This window comes from Centruroides sculpturatus, unplaced genomic scaffold, assembly GCF_000671375.1.
Source record: "Centruroides sculpturatus isolate CEXI.00-Female unplaced genomic scaffold, Cexi_2.0 scaffold447, whole genome shotgun sequence".
NCBI lineage: Eukaryota > Metazoa > Arthropoda > Arachnida > Scorpiones > Buthidae > Centruroides > Centruroides sculpturatus.
Genome location: NW_019384728.1, coordinates 24,317 through 50,154, shown reverse-complemented (window position 1 = coordinate 50,154; position 25,838 = coordinate 24,317). Strand labels below are relative to the sequence as shown.

Sequence of the window (25,838 nt, the reverse complement as noted above, 5' to 3'; positions counted from 1 at the left end):
TTATATGGAAAAATTCCTCTTAATGCCCACAAATGGGAAGAGTAAAATAAATAAATAAAACTTATTAATACAACACTAATGTAAGAATTTTATACAAAATATTTTAAATTATATATATATAGTAATTAATAAAATATTTAAATTATTAAAAGAGAATTATTTAAAATTTCTCGAATTTGGTTATTTTACGATGCAATTCGGCATCAACCAGAAGCGCCCCAAACGATCGAAAACGCTCGTGAATCAGCATCATTTACGAAGACGAACAGGAGTTTGAAAATGGTTTGTTTTAAAGTTTATTATTGTTTTAATAATTCTTAGACAAATATAAATTCAAAATGGAAAACAATACTTCACAATAAGCCACCCATTTAATTTCTATTCGTTAAAAATTTAAAATCTAGCAGAAGATGAAGATGCTGCTTAATCATTAGAAAATAATCTTGATTTTATTCATTTATTAATTAAATTATTATTTGATGTTCAAATGACACGTGGAAATTCAAATTTTAGTTAATTTTTAAAATATTTTGACAATATAATTGCTTTTATGTAATTTTTCCTTTAAGAAAAAGAACGTTTTGGTCTTTTTAGTGTTGTTACAAATTTATTTAAATATTTTTTATACACATTTTCTCACTTTCAGGTTCAAAATGACAGTAAAATATATGCCAAAAGGATAATATATGAAATCTTGTCATTAACTTGCTGCGATACATTTTCCTGCTTGCTCCTTCAGTGAATTTGAAAAATAAAATGAATAGTAATGGCTTATTTTTTTAGAGGTATTCTCCGTAAGTTACATAAAATTATTATATTTTTTGGCTACGGTATCATCATGTTCTTCTGTAATGCACTGTAATGAGTAAGATGTGAACTCTGAATGAAGGATTTGCCATCCCCATTGGCCTACTTTCAGGCCTATAAATTGGGGAATTTATTGGCCTGGAAGTAGACTGATTTTGGGGGGGTGTTTCTCGTAAAGAGTTGTGTGTAGCGGTATGGTTTCTTTGACTTTTTTTTGCTCGTATGAGTATGGGTCTACAGCTCTGATAAGATCTTGACCATCTTGTTGAGATGTAATGGCACCCTGTAATGCTGTCACATGTACCTGCCCCAAAGTTTTGTAATGCGTAACCTTAATCGACCCCTTTAATTCTACTAAGAAATAAAAAAAAAAGTATGCCAAATCTGAGAAGTAAACTGCTTAATTCCTACACATTTAACAAATAATTCTATTTGACTTAAAGAACCATTTACATCAAAACTTGTACAGAAGCTGGAAACAAGATAACTAATACTGTAATTACTTAGTGCTTTAACGCTTCTTCCAGCAATTATTTTCTTAAAAATACAAACGATTTTGGCCTCTTTGACTTACACTCAATGTTACTAGCTGCATTAAAATTTTCATCAAACTTTCAGAAGCTTGTTCAAATTTTTTTTCTCTGCTTGTATGCCTGAGGAGGGCCACTGAAGAGGCCGAAAACATTCATATTTTTAAGAAAATAATTGCTGGAAGAAGTGTTAAAGCACTAGATGATTGTTAAACCCATTACATAATGTTTTTGTACAAATCCCTTGTATGTCGTCATAATGATTATATGCATATTACCCATCCACATCCGGATTAGATAGTTTATGAACAGCTCCATAATGGTAACTAGAGGATAAACTTTACATGATTATTTTTGAATACAACATTGTTATAACAGAATAAGCATAAATTTGTTTTGTATTCAAAATAAATTTTGATTTTTTATAACATTTTTATATTTCAGAAATCCATTTTTATGAATATTGTCAAAATATAAAGCCGGATCCTGTTTCCACTTAGTATGTGCATAAAACATTTGATTGGTCATTTGAAAAAATCCTAATGTTTCAGTATATTATACTATTTTAAAAAATTTTGTAAAGACGTAAATGAAATTTTAATGCTCATATTAATTTAATACATTTTCTGTTTCATCATATGATTAATCATAATTGTTTTCCATAAATTTTGAGAACAATGAGTCAATGAGTATAAATTACTCATTGTACATTGTATAAATATGAATAAAATAAAAATATATATCATAATAACATTTTAACACATCTTACACATTTTAAGATTGAATTTGTTTATAAACACACATTACTAGCAATCTAACAGACAGACAAGGGAATAGAATAATTTGTGTTACTTATGGCAGTAGTATATATACTACTGCCATAAGTAACATGAATTATTCTATTCCCTTATTTGTCAAATTAAAAAAAATATGATAAAATGCATAAATATAATTTTGTATAATAATAAAAAAAATTACAAATATTGTAAAGCTTGTAAAATTTTCAGTTAAAAAATTTCAATTAACTATAAAAATAAGATTATAATGATGATATAGTTCTTTAGTTGATGAAATAATATTTCATAACAGACCTTGTCTTTGTAGGCTATTGCTGGAGCTGGAATTATTCTCTTTGTAGTTGACATATATATAAAAAGGAAACTTCCTGACTGATAAAATATTTTTACATAAAGTAATAACACAATATTTGTAATAGAAAAATAAATATTTTCTATTCTACTTTGCATTTATAGCTTTTTATATATAAACAACAAGCACTAATCGAACACTTAGATCATCTACCATTAGACTAAATTAATTTGATCTAACTGCTGACCTCTAGATCATATTGTGTTAGATTGATAATTAACAGTTAGCCATATTTTAGCCTGAAATTAGTTCAACATTTAGTATTTGGATTTATATTTTTAATACTTTTTAAATATTTAAACAATTATGATAATTTGATTTTTATAATTTTACAGTTTCGTAATCAGTATGATAATGATGTTACTGTGTGGAGTCCTCAGGGACGTCTTCATCAAGTTGAATATGCTATGGAAGCAGTGAAACAAGGATCAGCTACTGTAGCATTAAAAAATAACACCCATGCTGTTTTAGTTGCATTAAAAGTAAGTTTCAATTTACAATACATCATCATCTAAATTTGCATCAATCTTCTGAACTAGAAAAATAATAAAATAGATCAATTGTTTCAATTAGAATAATTAAAAATTGAATAGTCATTAAAACATATAATAAAAACAAAATATAATAACAAAAATATAATACCATATATTTAAGTTTCTTATATTAAATATTTCTTATAATATAAGAAACTTAAATATATGGTATTATAATTATTTTAATTTAGAATACTGTTAAAAATTGCTGTCCAAATGCTTTCCTCCAAACAACAATATTCATATTAAAAACAATAACCAATGTCTAGAACTAAAGCAGCACTTGAACCAGTGATATGGCAAACAAAGAATATTCCTTAACAAATTTTAGTTTCAGATTGTCAGAATTTATTAAATATTGATATCTGTCTATACATTAAAGACAATCTTAAAGTTTTATGTCTTGAGTTAAGTTGATTTAGAATTAAATCAAGATTTTACATCATTGGTTCCATTGGCAGAATTAAGAAACTCTTAATTTAAAAAATTTCAATTCAAAAGTAAATTTGTTTCAAAAATATAATGGAACAGTTATTATATAAATTATTCTAGTCACATTTATTACAATTAGAATCTATTAGAATCTAAAAAATAATTGCTTCATTAAGAAAAACATTGATTTACAACTGCTCAAAATATGTAAAAATATAAATGTCAGTTCTGGTTTGATAATAAATGAATATTTTTATCTGCTTAATATGATTGATTACAATTTATATCATACATATAAAATTCACTGCATTAAATTTAATTAATATAATTGAATAAAAAAAACGAATTTAATATTAATGTAATGAATATAATAATGCATAATTTCTTTTGAATATTAATTAATTCCAAAAATGTGTCATATCTAACATTTCAATTGAATTAATTTTAACAAGTACAATTATAAATTCAAGAATTAAATATTATCTTTTATTTCAGATTTATTTTTTAAATAATTTCATAAGCTGTAATGAGATTTAAAACATATGTTAAACTCAAAGCAAAATAAAAGCAACCATGTTTGAAAATTTAAATTAGATTATCCTTAAATTTGCTTAATTTTCTGTTGATAAAAAAAGGATTTTTTAAATTGAATTCTAGATTTAAGAATTAATAGCATAATTACATTCAATCATTAACTCTTAAATCTTTAACTTAATTAAAGTACAAAGTTTAATTACATTAAAGCAAACAGTAAAAATGCAATATTTGAATTATTTTTAAATATCATTTGAAATAAAACTTATTACCATATATTTTTGATTATAAAAAAGTATTCAGTATTTGATATTTGATTAAATCATGTTTATTCCTTTAGAGAGCAACATCAGAACTATCAGCACATCAAAAGAAAATTATTTCTATTGACACTCATGTTGGTGTATCTATCGCAGGCCTCACTGCTGATGCAAGAATATTAAGGTATTTTTAGTATTTAAAATGAACTATTTAATCTATATCAAGGTTTTAATTCATTTTCTATTGCAGCAAGTTCATGCGTATGGAATGTCTTAATAATCGCCTAAGTCATGATATTCCACTTCCAATTAATAGGCTTGTATCAAGATTAGGAAATAGTATCCTTTTATAAAATTGCATCAGTTATCATTTATTAAATGTGAAATATTAGGTAAAATTTCTTTTCTTTAAAAATAAGTATAACCTCTACTTAATTTTTAGCTTAAAAGACACAAAGGATTTAATTTTGTTAATGATAAAAAAAAGTTGTCACAATTCATTAGCAAATTTCATTATTATTAATATGCCATTTCACACTTTTTACAAGTAAAATTAACATCAAATATTTGAAATATCAATAATAAATAAAAATTACAGGCAAATTATATTAAACTCTTGCCCAGTTTGCATGTAAAGTTTTTAATTTATTATTAAGTAAGAAATGTTAGATTCAATTTATTGTTTTTAGATAATAATCTATATATATAAAAATGAATTTGTGTGTGTGTGTCTGTCCTTCATGCATTACCACACTGTTTATCCAATTGCCATGAAACTTTGGGAAGTTGTTTAATATACTCCCGCAAAGGTTTCTGGCATAGTACTATAAAAATAAGATTATAATGATGATATAGTTCTTTAGTTGATGAAATAATATTTCATAACAGACCTTGTCTTTGTAGGCTATTGCTGGAGCTGGAATTATTCTCTTTGTAGTTGACATATATATAAAAAGGAAACTTCCTGACTGATAAAATATTTTTACATAAAGTAATAACACAATATTTGTAATAGAAAAATAAATATTTTCTATTCTACTTTGCATTTATAGCTTTTTATATATAAACAACAAGCACTAATCGAACACTTAGATCATCTACCATTAGACTAAATTAATTTGATCTAACTGCTGACCTCTAGATCATATTGTGTTAGATTGATAATTAACAGTTAGCCATATTTTAGCCTGAAATTAGTTCAACATTTAGTATTTGGATTTATATTTTTAATACTTTTTAAATATTTAAACAATTATGATAATTTGATTTTTATAATTTTACAGTTTCGTAATCAGTATGATAATGATGTTACTGTGTGGAGTCCTCAGGGACGTCTTCATCAAGTTGAATATGCTATGGAAGCAGTGAAACAAGGATCAGCTACTGTAGCATTAAAAAATAACACCCATGCTGTTTTAGTTGCATTAAAAGTAAGTTTCAATTTACAATACATCATCATCTAAATTTGCATCAATCTTCTGAACTAGAAAAATAATAAAATAGATCAATTGTTTCAATTAGAATAATTAAAAATTGAATAGTCATTAAAACATATAATAAAAACAAAATATAATAACAAAAATATAATACCATATATTTAAGTTTCTTATATTAAATATTTCTTATAATATAAGAAACTTAAATATATGGTATTATAATTATTTTAATTTAGAATACTGTTAAAAATTGCTGTCCAAATGCTTTCCTCCAAACAACAATATTCATATTAAAAACAATAACCAATGTCTAGAACTAAAGCAGCACTTGAACCAGTGATATGGCAAACAAAGAATATTCCTTAACAAATTTTAGTTTCAGATTGTCAGAATTTATTAAATATTGATATCTGTCTATACATTAAAGACAATCTTAAAGTTTTATGTCTTGAGTTAAGTTGATTTAGAATTAAATCAAGATTTTACATCATTGGTTCCATTGGCAGAATTAAGAAACTCTTAATTTAAAAAATTTCAATTCAAAAGTAAATTTGTTTCAAAAATNTGTGTTATACGAATCCATATTATATGAACCTGTGTTATAGGGGGGTCTACTGTATAATAATAATAAAATAAAGATTTTATTCTATAAATTTTTAGTCATACTAATCTGACAGCTAATAAATATCATTTGAAGGGTCATTTTGTTTATTTTTTTATTCATTGAATTTTTTTACATGATAATCCTTTTGATACCTTTACTGTAATCAGAAATGCAGATATCAACACAACGTTATGATCGTAGGCCATTTGGAGTTGGCTTACTTGTTGCTGGTTATGATGTAAGTTACATACTTATAAATAATAAAAATATCAAGTAATTCAATTAAAAAGTTTTATGTTTAATTTAGGAAATGGGTCCTCATGTATATCATACTTGTCCATCTGCTAATTATTTTGACTGTAAAGCAATGGCTATAGGAGCTCGTTCTCAGTCTGCTCGTACTTATTTAGAAAGACATCTTGATTCCTTTAAAACAAGTAAACTTAAAACTATTACTTCAAAAATTATATACTCATAACATATAATAGTTTTTTTTATTTTCTGTTAAATACAGTAAACCCCCCTATAACATGGTAGATATGTTCTGTTTTATATGAATTCCGTGTTTTACGAGTCACTTAAATACACGAGCCAATCACAGCCTGGCACGTGTGCAGTTTATGGACTATGGCTGTTTTCTTCCATAAAATTAATTGATTCTAGACTATTTTGACTCAACATTTCCAAAACACGTATAATTTTTTGGGAATAATCCATATAAACTATGCTATAAACAAAAAACTGTAGGATTACTTACCAAGTGTGCACTGTTCGATGACACCATTGCTTAAGCTTGTTTTCGTCGCGGAGCGGTGCATTGAACGGTGGGCACGTGTTTCCTGATGAGTTATTTTTCTGCGAAAAATTCACTGAACTTTGGAGACATCATTAATATAAATATAATTTTTATGGCCATTAAATAATAAATGGTTTTTAGTAAGTCTGCTGCTCATTTAAACTCAACGGTTTGTACAATATCTGCTATTGGTCTAGATTCGACCAATCCTGTTGCAACATGAGTTGGGCGATGACGTTTTACTGTATTATACAAGTCTCTTTTAGTGTGTTTATACGAACACAATCGCAATTTTTTTGCCATGTTATACGAATCCATATTATATGAACCCGTGTTATAGGGGATCTACTGTATTAATTTGTTAATAAAATAGTTTTTGTTGTTATTATATTATTAATTAACCCTTCATCAGTAGCAAAAGGTATTTATGTATCTGAATTTAATGCCATTTAATTATATTGGGTTTCTGTCATATTTTCAGGTTTTTACTAAAAGGATGTGTTTTTTATGTTTAAAGCACAAGATATAGGCATATACAGTGCCGTAACAGGCAGGTGCAACAGGTGTACCCACACAGGGCCCACTTGGAAGGGAAGCCCAAAATGCTGTTCACAATAAATTATATTTTTAAATTTAAAATTTTTCAATGTGCCTATGTTAACTTGCCTAACTTAGTTAGGTTACAGTGTGAATACAGCAACGTAGCCACCATACAGGACTGTATGGTAGATTTTTTCAGTATGATGCAAGTCTTCAAAATGGCACCCTTTAAATGCTGCTTATGCTACACTCCCTTGCGGGTGTTGCCTGATGCAGCCATCTCTCTGTATCATGGCATGGCCCTGTTACCATACTTGTGTTTTCATGTATATGTGTTTGTGAAAACAAGTAAGAATGCAAATAATAATATTAAGATTATTTGACTGCAATATTTCAAGGATTTGTATTTGTTTTATTATTTTCTCAAACCTGATTAATTAAGGGGCCTAAATGCAAATTCTTGCAGAGGGCACAGGAATGGCTAGTTATGGCACTGGGCATATATGTATGGCATACACACAATTTTATTTTAATCTCATGATATTAATTACCTCTGAACACTATTGTTTTGTTAGGCTTATTTTTTAGTGTCTGCATTTAAAATTTTATCCAGAATATTGTTCTGTACAATTTTTGATAAACTTTCAACCACTTTGCACAACCCTCCTCTTACACTAATGTAATTTCACCACACATTTTTTTTAAAACTATTTTGTGCCTCCTCTTAAATTTATAAATTCAGCCACTCACTGCTTGCTTTGAATCAAGCTTGTTATGCTTTTTCTCTAAGAAGTTTTCCATTGACAGTAATATTCTTGTCTGGCACCGAAATGATTTGTACAGTATAAATTTTTCAGCATCTGGATGCTCTGTTACACTTGCTTTTCTGTTCTGTCTGATTCTTTTATCCTTTGAAGCTTTCCAAAATCTTTTCCTTGTTTTTCAAATATGTGGAGAGAGTATTCAATGAAATATCAAATATGGCACTTGAAAAATCAAAAATAAGGGCACTTTTAAGGAATATTAGTGAGAATGTGGCCAAAGTTTTCAACACAAAAACATGAATGTCGGATGTTCGCGTTTTTGTGTTGAAAATGTTGGCCACAACCCTGCTATTATCCCAGAACTTATTTGCTTTACAATAATTTCAAAATAGATATTCATAGTATGTATAATTTTATATTAAAAAAGTGTCTTTGGATAAGTTGAGCAAATTTTTATATCTTGTGATTTTCTAAAGATATATTATAAAATTATCATTTATTCCTAAAGATTTTGCTTCTTGTGGTATTTAAAAAATGAATGCCACAATTTAACTTCTGTTTTATAATTTGCAGGTAGTTTAGAAGAATTAATTAAACACGGTTTGAGAGCATTACGAGAATGCCTCCCAAATGAAGTTGATCTTTCTACCAAAAACGTGTCCATTGCCGTTGTTGGAAAAGGAATGGATTTTCAAATTTATGAAGATGAAGAAGTCGGTCCTTATGTATCCTTTAGAAAATATTTTATCCAACATTATTTTATATTTTTAAAATATACATAATAAAACAAGAGCTTTCTAAGTGAGATTAAGCGATCTAAAGAATAAATACTCTTTTGTTGTTAATTACATTACTATAAAAGTTGCAAAATTTATACTGAAAATGTTTTTGAGACTATCCTATCTTCTTTTCATCCACATTGAAATGATAAAATAATTCACTTTATTAATTAATAATCTATAAATATTCACAATATAGAATAATAATAAAAGCCTTCACATCTTGTCTTTTAATTAATTTTGCATTTACATTATAGAATGGTTTTATAGAATGATTTTACTTACTTGGTTGCTGTAATTTCTTAGAAAAAAGTTTAAAATAGCAAATTTACAGATTATAAATGTTTAATAATTTATATTTTTGAATTTATTTTGTAATTTAGCTTTCCAGAATCAAAAATAAATTTTAAATTTTATGGCTTTTTATGCTTAATTATATATATTTAAAAAAAATTATAAAATTTTTGTATTGTATAAAGAATTGGATGTAATCTATATGTTACACTCAACCCTTTTAGTATGAATTGATCAGTTATGAGTATATAGGTAATTCAAAAATAGTAATTTTTCAGTTGTTGTATATAGTTTTTCTAAAAACAATCTAAACTCTAATTATGATAATATTGGAAACTACTACTATTACTATAGATTTTTCTTAATGTAAACAAGTTATCAAGCATTGCAGGTGAAGAACGTACTCGTCAACCTCAGCCAGAAGCACCAGTCGCAATGGAAGAAGAAAGACAACCCGAAGCGACTGAAAGTGCGGCCGAACCGGCAGACGACGAGATGCACACCGACGAATAATAAAGTGTAATAAATAAATATGACTTATTTTTTTTAATAAACCATTTGATTTTGAAACTTAACATTCTGCTAATTTCTATTGTAAGAAGAAAAAATTGTTTTTTAAGTTATAAATAATAAATTTTTAAATGTTTCTGCTCGTATTTTAAGAAATATTGTCTCTATATTTATCTCTCATAATTTGATTAAATTCATTTTTCTCATTTTGCAACTATAATGAACAAACAGCAATTTTGTAATATTAAAATATTGTTTCAAGTTTTTAATTATTAATAAGGAAGAGTTTTGAAAGTAAAACACACATTCACATTACTAATTATAAACGCGCTAAGTACAATTTACTACTACAAAACAGGGTTTAGACAAACACAGGCTATTTCTAGGTTTGGGTGCCCCTGTGACCCTATTCATCTTTGCATGGAGCATAGGGGATTGGGGGTGCATGGCATTGTTTCCTTTCTCAAATCTTAAGAAAAGATAACTGCATAATTTAAATTGCAAAGAAGTGTCCAGCTAAAACACTGAAAGGTAAAGTTGTACACCATCAAAATAATGTTTTGTATGCTTTATGATTTTGTAATTTAAACAGTGCTGTTATTTTTCATAGGGCCTGTGAATAGCCCACCACAATTACATTTAGTGATTATGTAGCTTGATACATGTTTATACCATGCATAATTTTTGAGACAAATAAAATACTCATATAAATCTTTGTTGAAATATTGTTTATATATACAGTATACAGTAAAACTCCTAACTTGAACAGAATGAAACACTTGATAGGTCTCAATGGAATGGAATAGAATAGGAATTTAACATCTCAAATTCTCATGGTGCCCCAACACCGATTTATGTTACTTTCAATTTCCCTGACTTGAATTTTAATATTTATTCCATCCAAAGTGATCCTGATTATTGGATTTCCATGTAATTTTCAGACAGACAGTAGATACAACTAATATTCCATACCAAAGCAAGAGGACTTCTTGTTTTACCTCAAATTCTACCTGCGAAACTGTTTACTTCCATTAGTTACATTGAATGCATTTTTTTTTTTAGTTTTTGTTTTAAACAGCCTGTTCAAAGATTCTTTCTTTATAGAAGAGAGGTAAAAATACAAAAATATTCAGATTCTGCTTTTTTTTACTTTATTGATCTGTAACACTAACTCTAAGCTCCAAAGGGCAGGAAAAACTTCTCTAAGTTTTATTGCATGTACCCAAATTATATATATTGTAACTATCAAAAATAAGAATACATTCTAAGCATGAAGCTATTTTCAATTTTTGACGAAGATTAATTTTGATCTATTCTGAAGTAAATAATTGATTTAAAATAGTATCAATGTAAAAGGGATTTGGCTTGAGAGCTTTATCAATTTTGATTCAAATTTGTGTAATATTTCCCAATTTTCTGTGATTATAACAATCATGCCCTAGAAAAAGCTAATACTGTACCTATATTTCAGATTGGAAATTATATATTAATCTGTAGCTTTGGAGGATTCACATTGGATATGAGGAATTTTTGCAATTTGACAATGAAAATCCCAGTGGTGATACCATGTGGTTATTTGGGAAAATAACACGGGAGTCATTTGAATCACTTTTGTTTGTGTGGTTTAAGTTATTTTGATTATGACAATAATGAGAATGCAAAAGAATTGTAAATATGCCTGCAAATTTTTAACAGGTGAAGCTCTGCCAGGGTTAATAACCTATTTAAACAAAGTATATGGTTGCCAAACTTCTGACAAAACTATAGGTTTAAACAAAAACTTATCAAAACTAAATTCAGATGATGTGGTTATAGTCTTCTCAGATTAGGGCCAACTACTGTATTACTCATCAGCCATAGAAAGTAATTCTGCATTTAATTAGTCATAACTTGCACATTATGGTCCGTAGAATGAAACAATTTGGATGATTGCATTATCATATCAAACACTACCTTTGTGCCAAAATTCATCAAATTGATGGTGGAACAGAGTATCCTTGTTAATCCTTATAGTGTAATCTAAAATAAATGAAATTTAAAAAATGTATGTACTGTACAATAATATCTAACTTATATATTGCATTATTTATCTATATATCCATTTATCTTGATTGAGGAAAACTTTCATTTTATGGAGTTTGTCAGAAACTTTAATGATTGTAAATTTTATTTTCATCTTGCATCCCACACAAAATAACATGATATGCACTAAATGCAGCCTTGCCTTCCATTAATGGGTGCGTGCCTTCACTTATACAAAGGAAAATATAAGTGAAACCAATATTTAAGGCATTTGTTTTTTATAATTTTAAAGACAACTCTAAACTATTAACACAAGTGCTAAAATGATCATGTCTGCCATTTTTGTTTTGGTAGCACCATCTGTAGTTCCTTAAAGTTGAATTGGTTTGATCAAAGCAGGTTTAGCTACTTCCCACTATTCAATTATGCAGTGGACTAGATCAACTCCATAAAAGGCATAAAAACTGATTCACAGAATTTTAAAATTTTTTCTTCCAAAATGGAAAAGCTGTTTCATGCATATGAATTGATAGTTTGTCCATGTAGATAAAGCACCTTATGACATGGTAATATGATCAATAGACACATTATTTTAAGGAATATAGTTTGGTAGACTCTTTAAAGATTCTTCTTTTAATGTTTTCAGTTTCTAAAAAATTGGTTTTTTTATACATGTGCATAATAAAATATATTAGTTTCAGGCTTTCAGCACAAGCCAATATATTGTAGGGATTATTATATAACAAAAATTTAAATTAAAACTTTTATTTATTCAATTTCTAAATTAGAATGAAATAATTACATGGTATTAGACTGCACCCTGTTTTTGTCTTGAACACCTTTATGAAAACAATTTCCTCATTTGATGACATCACATTCCCTCCGAGTGCCTTCCTCATAAGAAATGGCTGATGATTCAAAATTCTCTGATGATAAATAATCCAGCATTCTAGTATTTTGCAAATCATTATTTGTTTGGACACATGGTACACTGAAGACCCTGGATAGAGCAACTTGATTGAGAAAAACAACATTTTGTTACGTGTTTATGTCAGATCGAAGGCTTTCCACTGCTGTTTTTGCTTTCCATTGGGCTGCACTATGCCCAATACGTGTTTATGCCACAATTGCCATACAATTCAGATGCCAAATGCCATACAATGCTTTCAATTCCAATCCAGAAAGATGCAAGCATCTTTCTGGATTGGAATTGAAAGCATCACCCACACATTTGCACACATTCAATTTTTAGTATGTCTGCACAGCCGTGCCTATAAAAGGAGCTTCTTTCTGTAGCAATGCCAGTAATTGGGTGCTGCTCACATCATTCTTACTTTGCTATCCAGCTGTCATTTGTTTGGCAAAGTTGGCAAATAGAATCAACAGATTGACTTCTAGGCAAGATCTTGTGTGTAAATCAAAGTTCCAACACTACCAGCCATCAATGTCAATCATCAGCCTAAAGGTGATGCCAGCATTTATGCAACAAATTGTTTGTTCCGGCCATCAAAGAGAGTTTTAAAAAAGAAACTTTTCCAAGATGGCAAAGCCATTCTTGTACTCAAGAATTGCTGAGCACATTCCCTGCTTGTGTGCTTGTTTGTAGAAATGCATTTGCAATGTAATGCCCAGCATATGTTAATGCCTGATCTAACCAGTGGATCAGAGGATGATCCAGAATTTCAAAACAATCCACAGTGGACTTTTATTCAAAAGCTGGTGAACTGCAATTGCAATATCATTAAATTTCAATCTGTGTACAACATTAAAGAAGCAGTGTATACTGCTGCACTGTCATACTGAAAAGTCATGGCAGAAACTTTGGCCTATTATTTGACAGCCTATCCTGTAATGAATGAGAGGTCTTGACCAGGTTGACCAGGACCAGAGTCTTGATTGAGGTTTCCTCAATGGAAAGACTGGACTGGAAACCTCAATCAAAAAATTGTTTCATATAAAAATTTTCTTAGTCAAAAAATTTTACAAGAAAGGTCATTTCATGTGAGAAGAAAATGGAGATTTGACCTTTTCTCCTATAATCGCAACAACAAATACAAAATGTCTAATGAAACCAAATGTCATGCAAGTATGGCTGGTAATATTTATAACTGGAGTAAAAATGCTTAACTACTAGTGGATATTGCAATAATTTAATAAACATCTCTGGCTGATGTTGGATCTCCAAATTTAGTCCTGGATGGCCAAAACAACAATCTAGGGACAATTGGAAAGGGGGAAGATGGAGATTCCAACCAACCAGAACGTCTGATCAGAAATGCAAACCCTTTAAGAAGCCCAAACTCAAGGCCAGAATGGCAGACCCATCAAGACAAAAGAGCTACTGTTAAGACAGCAAACTTTATCCAAGTGATACATGCAAACAAGAACAGAATTCCTAAACTTCTGTCAGTGGACTATCTTCATAGAACACTGATCCACTGACAAGGAGCAACAAACCCTACGAACTTGATCACTTTACTGAACATTGTATCCTGACCTGTCAGTCATTGGATCACAGATTAGTTTTAAAGAAAAGGAGATCTCCTAGACTAGGGCTTCTTAAACTATGGGTCACGACCCCATTTGGGGTTGCTTAGTGAAATCTTGGGGTCGTGAGATTTTAATGCAAAATATGAAAAATAATTCGTGAGAGTTTGAAAATGGCATGCTTTGTGTCATAGGTTTCATGAGTTGTGCTTTGTGTCACTTCTGGTGCAGCGAGACAACGATTCAACAACACTGTAGTGTGAACTAGTGTAGTGTTGTCACTTTCCAGTGTATTCAGTTGTCTCTCTTCCATTGTAACACAAGAATGAACTGTGGTAGTACACCATTATTGTTTTTGCAAATTTGTATATATCTTTATTTTATATTTTTTGGGTCGCGACAATAATCACAATCATAAATGGGGTCGTAAATAAAAAAAGTTTAAGAAGCCCTGTCCTAGACCTATGTAAGATGCATTTTGTATTCAAATAAACAGATGTTAATTGTAAACAGAGTTCTCTACTCGGCGTCTAATGCCACCACCCACATGCAGTTCACACCTTTGCCATCCCAAACAACACCTTCTTAATTAGGGATGCGTTGACCATGACACTAGACAAATATCGAATCCATGGTAAGACATTACAGGAATCTTCACATGAAGAAATTTCTGATGTTGAAGAAAAATTCTACTAGCAACTTACAGATGATTTTCCAAACTCCATCTGAAAACAATCCAATGATGCATCTTACAGAAAATGAAATTGAAGAGTGGCTACATGTAGATGAAAGCAAACCTGTTGTGGAAGTTTTGACTGATGGTGAAATCATTAAAGGTATTATAAATCTATAAAGAACTGAAGACAAGGAAGTCACAAGATGCTCCTGGCACAAGGAAACATCACAAACTTTCTCAAATTTGTGGGAAGAAATTCACTTTATAATGCATCTGAAGTGAGGGATTGTCACATTATGCTAAACTAATACTACTATGCATTTTCTTTCCCACCAGCCGATGTGAGAACAGTATAGTTACAAACAGCATGTGCAAAGCTTTTGTGAACTGTATGTATACAGTACATCTGAAAAATAATTATTATATCTTTATAAAACATTACTGCACAGAATCAATATTTGCAATGTGTTCGTTACAGATTTTTGCAGATTTCTTCAATGTTAACACACCAGTCAGACACTGATTAAAATGTGTGTAAATAGAAGAACATACAGCAGTATGCACTGGTAAAATATGTACAGCAATGTCTATTCTATTGTTCAGATTGCATATACAGTAGAGCCTCGATTATCCGACCCCCGATTAACCGACACCTCGGTTAACCGACTGTCCTAGTCGGCAAATTTCAAACGTCCCTAGTGATGTGGTGCTACAATATTTGGCTATGTCTTGGCTACTTTAATAGTATTTTTACGTGTTTTAGCTGGCAACACTAATTCAACCATGAAAGGAAGCTATTTAAACGAGGCTTAATTTTCTAATTTTAACGATACAATAGCGACGATTATTATTTTAAAAAATTTTTGTTAGGTTTAAGATCGATGTAAATTCAATGCAAAGTAGGTTAATAGCGATATACTAATATACTAATTACATGGGATATAATAATATACTACACTAATAATGGATTTTTTTCATACTTTTCGGTTATCCGACTTTTCAATTATCTGAACAACCCCAGTCCCCAATTGAGTCGGATAATCGAGGCTCTACTGTAATTTATTAAATTTTGCAAAAATACAAAAACATGCAGTAATCTGATACTATTAGTTCCATAAGAGCTATAAGGAACTTCTATTATATTATCAAATTTAAATTTCATGCTAAATGCTTTTATTTTAGAAACAATGTAAGGTAAACTGTCTACATTCAGAAATTTGAAGTGCTTATGAAATGAAAAAATTATGTGAAAAAATTAAACTAATAAATTAGAATTTACTAGCAGCTTTTTTAAATTCATACTGTTATAACATGTTATCAATGAAGTTGCATCCAATCATATAAAACAATAATTGAGGAATATGAAAAAAGATACCCAAATTAATTTTTATGTTTTCAATAATTCTCAAAAAAAACTCTTGCTCTTATTCTTTCTTGCTCTTTTAAAGTATGAATGTTAAATATACTTGAGTAAAATGCTTATTATAGTAATGGGAATATCCATATACATAAAACTATTTAATATGCATAAAAAAAACACTTAACTAAAAAAGGTATCTAAGCACACTTAGGTACTTTATTCCATAGAACTCAATTATAGCTTTAAAAATAAATTCAAGTAACTTTGCATTAAAGATTAGAATTAATTTTATTTAATTTGTCATTAAATTTCATACATGACAACTGTGTCATATGACGAAAACTGCATTATTAATATAGTACCAGACCAATTTTCCAGCTTCCAGAAATTTGGAATAATCAAAATACTAACTATTTTTTAAACTGGATAGTTTTGAATTTAGCAGACTATAGTGCAGCTGTAGTTTGCTGTGCAGCCACTTTGTTTTGATTTTTGTGGCATAGCATCACATGATGACAGTTCAATTATGTTCTTTACTTTTCATGCTAAATATTACACTACATGTGTATTAAAATTCATATAATATATTCAAAATAATAATAATAATAATAATAAACAAATTATAATATATTTTTGATTTTGAGATAATTTCAATATTCTTAATTGTGAATTTGATATGATTTTTATAAAGGTTTTATAACTAATATTTATACTTATCCTATAGAGAGAAATTGGTTTTATGCAAACTACTTCAAAATTCTCACTTTTCTTTGTGGAATGTAATAAAATAAAGATACTTAATTCCTTTTATGAATCTAATTTGAAGTGTGTCAGAAAATTATGAATTTTAAAAAGTCTTGCAGATTTCTAAACAAAATCAATAAGTGGTTTGAAAAAATTCACAAACTATTACAGTATTTAAAATCCCTACTTTAATAACGTTTATTGCTAAATTTTGCATTTCTTGCAGGAGAGATATTAAAATTAAGTTTATCACAGACAAATAACATAATTTTGAGATCTAAGCCTTGGAAAAAGATCACAGCTTGCCTTTTTTTTAACCTTAAATTTTTATACAAAAATACATATAAAATATTAAAAAATGATATGCAAGATTTTAATGTTATTGTACTATTTTTTGAGCAACTAATTATTGCTTTGATCAGCTTCCACATTCTTATTTTTTCGTAATAAACCTCTGGCTCTTCTCAATTCTTGCTCAATCATCATTTCATTAGTGAGGAACGTTTCATGACGGATTTGCTCTTTAAGACGTTTAGGTACATCCGGAATCATCCATCTCACTAATGATTTCAAGAGGGAGATAACAATCTATTAAAAAAAAATTAGTATTCAATTTAAAATTTATTATAAATTATTTTATGTGTTTGCAAATTCACTAACCACAAATATTATTACAAATGCAAATCGTGCTACTAGCAAAAATAAAAATTCTTCTGTATGCTGATACTTTATCTCAGACCATGGTGGATGCCTGAAATCTTGATATCTAAACAAAATGAAAGTTTTTTCCACATTATATTTTGGTATTATTACTAAATTAAAAAATGAAAAGAAAAGATTTACCTGCAAAACTCAATCTTAGAATCTAGAGGTTTGACATTAATATTTGGATGGAAATCTTCAACATCAAAATAGGACAGGGAATTATTAACAAATCCACGTAAGCTTCCATCTGGAGACTCTGTCATACGATAAATGAGACGAGGAACCGTATTTGATGTAAAAGCAATAATTATAGCCTTTAAAAAACAAAAATCATATAAGCAAAAAAATATTTCTGAAGTAATAAAATAAATTTCTATGCTTACATTTGTAAGGACGGCAAATCTACTTATGGCATTTAATATTGGATACCATATACCTAAAAGAAATAGAAGTTTTAAAATAATATAATTAAGTTCAATTTAAATGATAATATATTTACCAATATCAGGAACTCTCTGTCCCACTGGTCTTCTATAGGATGTAACCAACTTTCGAGCATCTAGACGAACTTCAAATGCATTATTTACCAATGCAAATACTGGTGCCAGAGGAAAAGCAGCAACAAAGATTGTTATGAATCCAAATTGTAATACTAAAATTTAAAATATTATTTTAAAAAATTTATGATTTTTTAAGCAAAATGCATCTGCAAGAAAATTGATCTGATTATTAGGACCATTAATTTTCTAAATTAAACTTAATTTTATCATATAATGCTATAAAAAGTTTTATAAGTTCTGCAGTTCATATAATTTGAAAACATAAAATCTTTGAAAATTTAGAAAAGAAAAAAAACTGCTCATGCATTTGTTTTTCAAAATTGAATAGCTTATTACATGTTATACAAACAATCTTTATTTCATTCAACTATTTTCATGATTTAACATTTCTTAATTTTAATTTGTGTTTTATTTTTGTAAGCATGTACTATATATTTCCACAGATAAGATGACCTTCAGATAAGACAAGGTATAAATTTTCATCAAAGTTTTATAGTTTTAGCAAATATCTGTGCTATAAGATGACCCCAAGCTATCAACGGCCTATGAATTTAGTTTAGATCAGCGATCATCATCTGGATAATAATACTGTATAGCACAGTGTTTCCTAATTTAAACTCTGGACGAGCCCATTTTTGAATCGCCCCCCTTAACAATCCAATTGTAACAATCCTACTAGTAAATAATTACAATTCGTCCGTATTTTTACAATGGTTTTAATTTATATAAATTTCAATCTAATTTTTTTTTTTTTTGTATTTGTCCTATAAGATGACACCGGATTTTGGGGGTCTTCTTTTATGATTCAACTATCGTCTTATCTGCAGTATATAAGTATTAGAATAACCAACTACAGTAAACTCTCTTATCTGTCAGAGTATGGGACCTGATGGATAATGGAATTGAGAGTGACATGATTACAGTAATTACTATATTTTTATTAGTGTTTGTATGTGTTAGATTTATCTATTAGTAATACATACAGTATTTACATGCATTTACAAGAAACTGAAAATTTTAATACAAAATATGCATGCACATAGTCATTCTTTAAAAAAATCAAATTTTGGTTATTTATTTATTTATTTTTTTGAAACAAGTTTTTTTATTTTTTATAGTAATAGATTTTGTGTTTGTTTAGCCTCTTCTCACTTTTCATACCAAGAATTGCTATTATTTAGCACTTTTTCTGCTTCAGACTGGCTATTGACTAAGTTTTTATTAGGTTATCAAACATAATAGAAAATTCTAAAACAAAACATTCCTCTTAACAATTTTGTTAATTATGGGAAATCAATCTAAGTAAATAAACAAATACTTCTACCTACTGAATTGCTGCCAAAAGCAACTTAGTTAGCAAAAAAGCAAATATTTACTTCCTGGACACACCCACACTATTGATAATGCAATTGGGTTCAAAACGTTTTTGTTTTTACCAAATAATATGACAGATAATACAAGTGACAGAGTATGGACTAATGGATAAAAGATAGTGTACTGTATTTTGAGTTTTAAGATAGTCCTTTCCTCTAAAATAACTTTTTCGAAGAAATTATTCCATTCTTTACTTAATGTGCTTTTTTTAATTAAAAATAATTATAATTTTAACTACTTAAGTCAATTTTATTGAACTATCTAACTCCCAATACTATTAAAACATTTGTTGTTCTCATTTATGAATTATATTTGCAGAATATATGTAAAATTAATAATATGTTTAACATGGCCAACGGTTATTTACGTTTAATAATAATACAATAAATATAAATACAACTTTTAACAAATAAACAATGGAAGGAAATAACTGAAGCAAAGATTTTTTCTTTGTTAAAAGTTGTATTTATATTTATTGTATTATTATTAAACATAAATAACCATTGGCCATGTTAAACTTATTATTAATTTTACTTAAAATGTATTATGTGATTGTGGCAAGAACACCAGATGATGCTTTTATTTCATAAATTATTGTTTTGTATTTAATGAAATTATAAAAAAAAATAAAAATTTTTAAGCTGAAATTGCTAGAATTATAGAAATTATTATAAAATTATTTTTTCCTGATTTCCTTAGTTTTTAAACTTTATTCATGTGGCATTTCATAACATTTACATATTCTATGAATAGAGAAAAATTAATAAATTGATTACAATTTGTTATATTGAAATAAACAAATAATATTAAAATATAAGTTTAAACAATCCAAATGGTATCTTCCCTTGTCTTTTTGTCACATCAGGAATTCATCTAAAACACAACTGAAGCATGACCTTTCATTTGAGGCTATGGTCTCAGAAAAATTATGTAAAAGACAAAAAATTTCCACCAGTGATTGGATATTGTAAAAGAATAATAGTACATTTAAAAATCCAGGACACTAAAGTTCATTAAAAATATGAATACAGGTAATTCAAATGTTTCCTGGTGTGAAATAAAAATATCTCAGAAGAAAATGAAAATAATTTGTAAGAAACTGCAAAGGATAACATTTTTTTTGCAATAAATCATATACTATGTACTTAGAAAAACTTTTCAGTTTATAATTTAATATATAAAATCTATAGAGATAAATTAATAATAAAATACTGTAAAGCCTTGGCTACAAGTCATAGCCTATTCAAGGTTATAAACTTATTCATAAAACTTATTGTGTTGTCCAAATAGCTTCAGAAGTGATGTAGTTCTTTTCCTATTGGTTTTTTATTCTGGGGTTGTATCCTAAAACTTGACTAAAAGCTGTGTCCTACATACAAGAGCATCTTATCCATGAAAAAGTCAATATTCCTGTACAAGTTTTTTACATTACCTTGGCTTATATATGAGGGTGGCCTTTAGCTAAGGTTTTAGGTATAAATAAAGATTAAGATTTAATAAAAGTTTTAATTTTATAATATTAACTAATGGTTTAAATAATATCAAATAAAATTTATAAATAGATGTGAAACTCATTTTGTGTATTATCTATCTAATGCAATACAATTGGAAAATAAACTAAACAAAATATGTACTCAAAAAATCATGAATATTTCAAATTACCCATTTCAAGATATTCATAAAATAAGTCACCAGTCTTCCATTCTACAAGAGTATAATCTTCTTCCCATCTATTATGAATTGTTTCAATTACATGTTTGAGATGACGACCTCTTATTTGCCATTGTTTATAGAGCCAAGAAATCCAACTAGCAAATAATTAAAACTTCAATTATTATTATAATAAAATAATTTTTAAATATCAGATGTAGACAATATTAAACTTACGGTATAGCCATTTCCATAAAAGAAAATAAAGCTTGTTTTCCCACCATTATAATTATTAGTTGAATAGCCAATTCCATCAAACATCCACCCATACCACACTGAAAAAATAAAATTAATTAATTTTTAATATCTTTATCATACCAAGTTTTATTTTTAAAGAATTAATTTTAATAAACTTACTTCTTCTTGACGATAACCAACAAATGAAACATAATCTCCTGGATGACCTACAAATCTAGATAAATAAAAAATGTAAATATTAAATTGAATTCCCCAATATTTTAATATTTAAAATTAAATGAAGAATAAGTAAGTAACGTACTTTCCTTTAAAAAATGCAATGTAAAATATTGATGAATAATAATTCACAAATTGCAACAAAAACATCTTCAATGTAAGGCTATTGTCAAACTGAGTTAAAGTCCTATGCATTTCTAGTAAAAATAAAAAAAAAATTAATCAATAAATAAATAACAAAGTTCATAACAGTTTGAAAATTCACTGATTATAAATTTCAAATAATGCTTACCAATTTCTGTTAAGTATGTTGCTATTTTTGAATATATCTGTAACAGTAAGTTGTTTATGATTATCCAAAATCTAAATTTTGTTTAAATTAAAATTCAAAATATTATACTTTACCCAATTGAATATCATGATGCATATAAGATTAAGAAGAGCAGCTGTTATAGAAGTTATTATAACAGATAACTGAGTAACAGTATCCTCTGAACCCCCAATAGTAGTAAGAGCTGCTCTAAGGGATAATCTATAAAGAATAACTCCCACAACTGCTGCAACTGCAATACTAACCTGAGACAAAAATAAAGTTTGTTTAATGTTTCAACCACACAACTAAATTTCAATTATAAAAATACAATTGACTTACCAGTAGCAAGACAATTGACATTGAAAACAGGGTATAAGGAACTCTCTTTCTCCAGAATGGAATATAAGGTTCATACATCTAATGCATTTAGAGAAAATATATTAATATCTCTAACGATAGATTTGACTAAATTAATTCATAAAAAACAATTAATTACAAATAAATTTATAACAATTTAAATGTACTAAAATTTTATCAATACACATTATCATATACAAATCTACATTATAAAAACACTTTAATAAAAAATTGTTATATATTAATAACATTTGAAGAAACATTAGAAAACATTTTTAATTTGCTATTTAAATTATTATACCAAACTATTACTGATTTGAAAACATAAGAGTAAAAAACTTCTAAAGGGTTTAAATCTGATCGTTTATATATAATAAAATAAGTTTGACAGAGAATGTTCAAAACTAAATGACATTACTATTTGAATACAAATTTTAATTCAGAATTACTTGATATAAATATTTTAAGTCATCAATTTTTAATATAAGCTTACAATTAACAGAAAATACAAATTTTGGCAATTAAGTTCCAGAAATAATTCCATTATATGCATATGAAAACACACAAAAAGAAGCAGTATTCATAATAGTTAACTAATCCAAATGATCTCTACAAGTTCAATCTTAAACATTCATCATTTACAAACACTTATATTAGAGATTTTATATTGTACAAATCATTTTCAATATTTGTGTTGATGATGCATGGAATATTAATATGAAATATTTAAAGAATCACAAATAATTTCTAAAATTTGATGTTATTTTCAGAAAAGATACATTATTTTCATTAAAACTATTGCCCATTGTTAAGTCCAGTGTTCATTATAAACCAAATCATTTATTCTACTAATTGTTTTGACAGAATGAAAGAATTAGAACAAATGTTGTCATCAAAATACCATACTGTATGCCAAGAAAGTATTAAAAAAAAAAAAATGATAATCAAATAAGTAAAATATAATAGATATTATTTTACAACAAAATCATTATAAGTTATAATGTAGCAAACTGTAAATTATAATTATTCTTTTACAAAACCTTTTAAATTTCTTCTATCACAAGTACATTGATAACAGGAACAAAATGAAAATAGCAATAGCCTTCTCTTGCCACAAGATTTATTTTAACTAACTTCATATAAATCACCCCATACAACCGACCCCATATAAATCACATAGAGCATATTTATCAGAATTTATAATTCTAAAAATACAGTAGAGCATCAATTATCCGACTCAATTGGGGACTCAGGATGGTCGGATAACTGAAAAATCGGATAACCGAAAAAAATTAAAAAAATACGTTATTAGTATAGTATATTAGTATATCCCATGTAATTAGTATATTGCTACTAACCTACTTCGCGTTGAATTTTCATCGATGTTAAGCCTAACAAATTTTTTTAAAAATAATAATTGTCGCTATCGTATTGTTAAAAATTATTTTTAAATTATTTTATTGCTCACAAAACAAACAACCACTCATAATTAGAAAATTAAGTCTCGTTTAAATACTTTAATGGTCGAGCCATGTTGCCAGCTAAAACACACAAAAATTTAACAAAAATAATATTAAAGTAGCCAAGACATAGTCAAATATTGTAGTGCCACATCACTAGAGGAACTTTGAAATTTGCCAACTAGAACGGTCGGTTAACCGATGTGATGGTTAATCGGGGGTCAAATAATCGATGATTTACTGTAAAATCATTTTTAGAATTATAATTATATACAACTGACCCCATTGTTTTAAATTTATCTTTTATATATTTTATAGAGCATATTTCTTTTGTTAATACTTAAAATAAAGATATAAATTTTGTGAAAAACTAAAAATTCATAGCTGTAAAATATTAAATAAATTTATTTTATTGTTACATAGTTGTCACTCAATGAAGTTATTTTGTTTGGTTATATTGTATTTTTTTAGTATGTTAGTTACTATTTTAATATATACTTGTTTTAGTTGTTTTAAATGTCTTTATCTTCCTTGTCAAATTTTTGTTATTCAGATAATTAGAGGATACATGTTTTTTTAATTTGAAAATGTTTATCAATATATGCAAGTAGTTGTGTTTTTAATGGAAGGGGAAGAAAGTCACTTAATACCCTGCTACAAAATATATAATGTATTCAAAGAATATACATTGAGCACATCATGTAATGTGCATAACTCTGTAACCATTTGAGGTAGGTCAATAAAATCTTTCAGCAATCAATTCCTTGTGAAATTCTGATCTTAAATGATGTGTTACATGACCCCCTTCCCATTTACAGTTTTGGAGCTGCATTCAAGATGGCAGCCATGCATGTAACATGCATCAATCTATTTTCCCCTTGGTTTAATGTTTTCCTGACACGAGTGTATTAACTTTTGGATACATTTTATATTCTGTAGCAAGGGTGTTAAGTGACTTTCTTTCCCACCCTATATACTTGGAGAATCAAGTATCTATTGAAATGAAAAGAAAATATTCATTAAAATGAAATAAACTTTTTACGAAAGACAAAAACATAATAGAGAATTATCAACATAAACTTACATTTTAGTTATTTCAAGTACTGTAATTCAAAATCTAATTAAATCTGATACTGTTACTTTCTTATTAATAATCTTTCTCAGATAAAAGAAATTTATTTTAGATGAAAATTATTACAAAATTTATATTTTACTTTGTATATAACTTTTCAACCAACGTTTAAAAAGTTTTAATAATGCTGAAAATAAATATATTATTTCTGAAATCATTATTAATATTAATAATCATTTTAACAACTTATGCCAAACAATAATTTTAAAAAAATTATATCTTACATAACTTTATATACAGTATATACTAAATATAATGAAATATAATTTCTATTTTTACACAAAGTCAAAGATATAATATTATATTACTAGCTGCAAGGACCCGCTTCGCTGGGTTTTTATTTGTTCGTACATTTGTATGTAATATAGTTTTTTTTTTTTTATATATATAAAAGACTGTTTTTCTAAGTAATCTAGAATCTAGCTACAAGGACCCGCTTCGCTGGGCTTTTAAAAAGTAACGATAGTGAAGATTAAGATAATTACATTATAGCCAATCTTACCCGTTTTCACAGAATGCAAGAATTAGGTCCCCCGTTTCCAGACTAATTAGAGAC

General features: G+C 27.7%; 2 protein-coding genes across 2 annotated transcripts in view; one reads left to right on the top strand and one right to left on the bottom strand.

Annotated features, from left to right (window-relative positions):
• The first annotated feature begins 204 nt into the window (after positions 1-204).
• LOC111628143 (proteasome subunit alpha type-1-like) lies at positions 205-10,033 on the top strand. Its single transcript, XM_023371873.1, has 8 exons — positions 205-282; positions 2,822-2,968; positions 4,326-4,429; positions 4,496-4,584; positions 6,453-6,523; positions 6,593-6,722; positions 8,959-9,110; positions 9,834-10,033. Exons 1-8 carry the CDS (start codon positions 280-282, stop codon positions 9,969-9,971), a joined length of 834 nt encoding a protein of 277 aa, XP_023227641.1. The 5' UTR covers positions 205-279; the 3' UTR covers positions 9,972-10,033.
• Positions 10,034-17,430: 7,397 nt separating this feature from the next.
• Positions 17,431-25,838, bottom strand: part of LOC111628142 (anoctamin-1-like) — a 26,283-nt gene continuing 17,875 nt past the window's right edge. Inside the window, exons 10-21 of the mRNA XM_023371872.1 lie at positions 22,673-22,750; positions 22,426-22,596; positions 22,313-22,349; positions 22,106-22,217; positions 21,964-22,018; positions 21,784-21,881; positions 21,559-21,704; positions 18,462-18,614; positions 18,346-18,398; positions 18,101-18,276; positions 17,918-18,023; positions 17,431-17,845 (exon numbers count right to left, since the gene is read on the bottom strand). Of these exons, the coding sequence (XP_023227640.1) occupies positions 17,660-17,845; positions 17,918-18,023; positions 18,101-18,276; positions 18,346-18,398; positions 18,462-18,614; positions 21,559-21,704; positions 21,784-21,881; positions 21,964-22,018; positions 22,106-22,217; positions 22,313-22,349; positions 22,426-22,596; positions 22,673-22,750 (1,371 nt within the window). The 3' untranslated portion in view covers positions 17,431-17,659. The remainder of the gene's footprint in view (positions 17,846-17,917; positions 18,024-18,100; positions 18,277-18,345; positions 18,399-18,461; positions 18,615-21,558; positions 21,705-21,783; positions 21,882-21,963; positions 22,019-22,105; positions 22,218-22,312; positions 22,350-22,425; positions 22,597-22,672; positions 22,751-25,838) is intronic.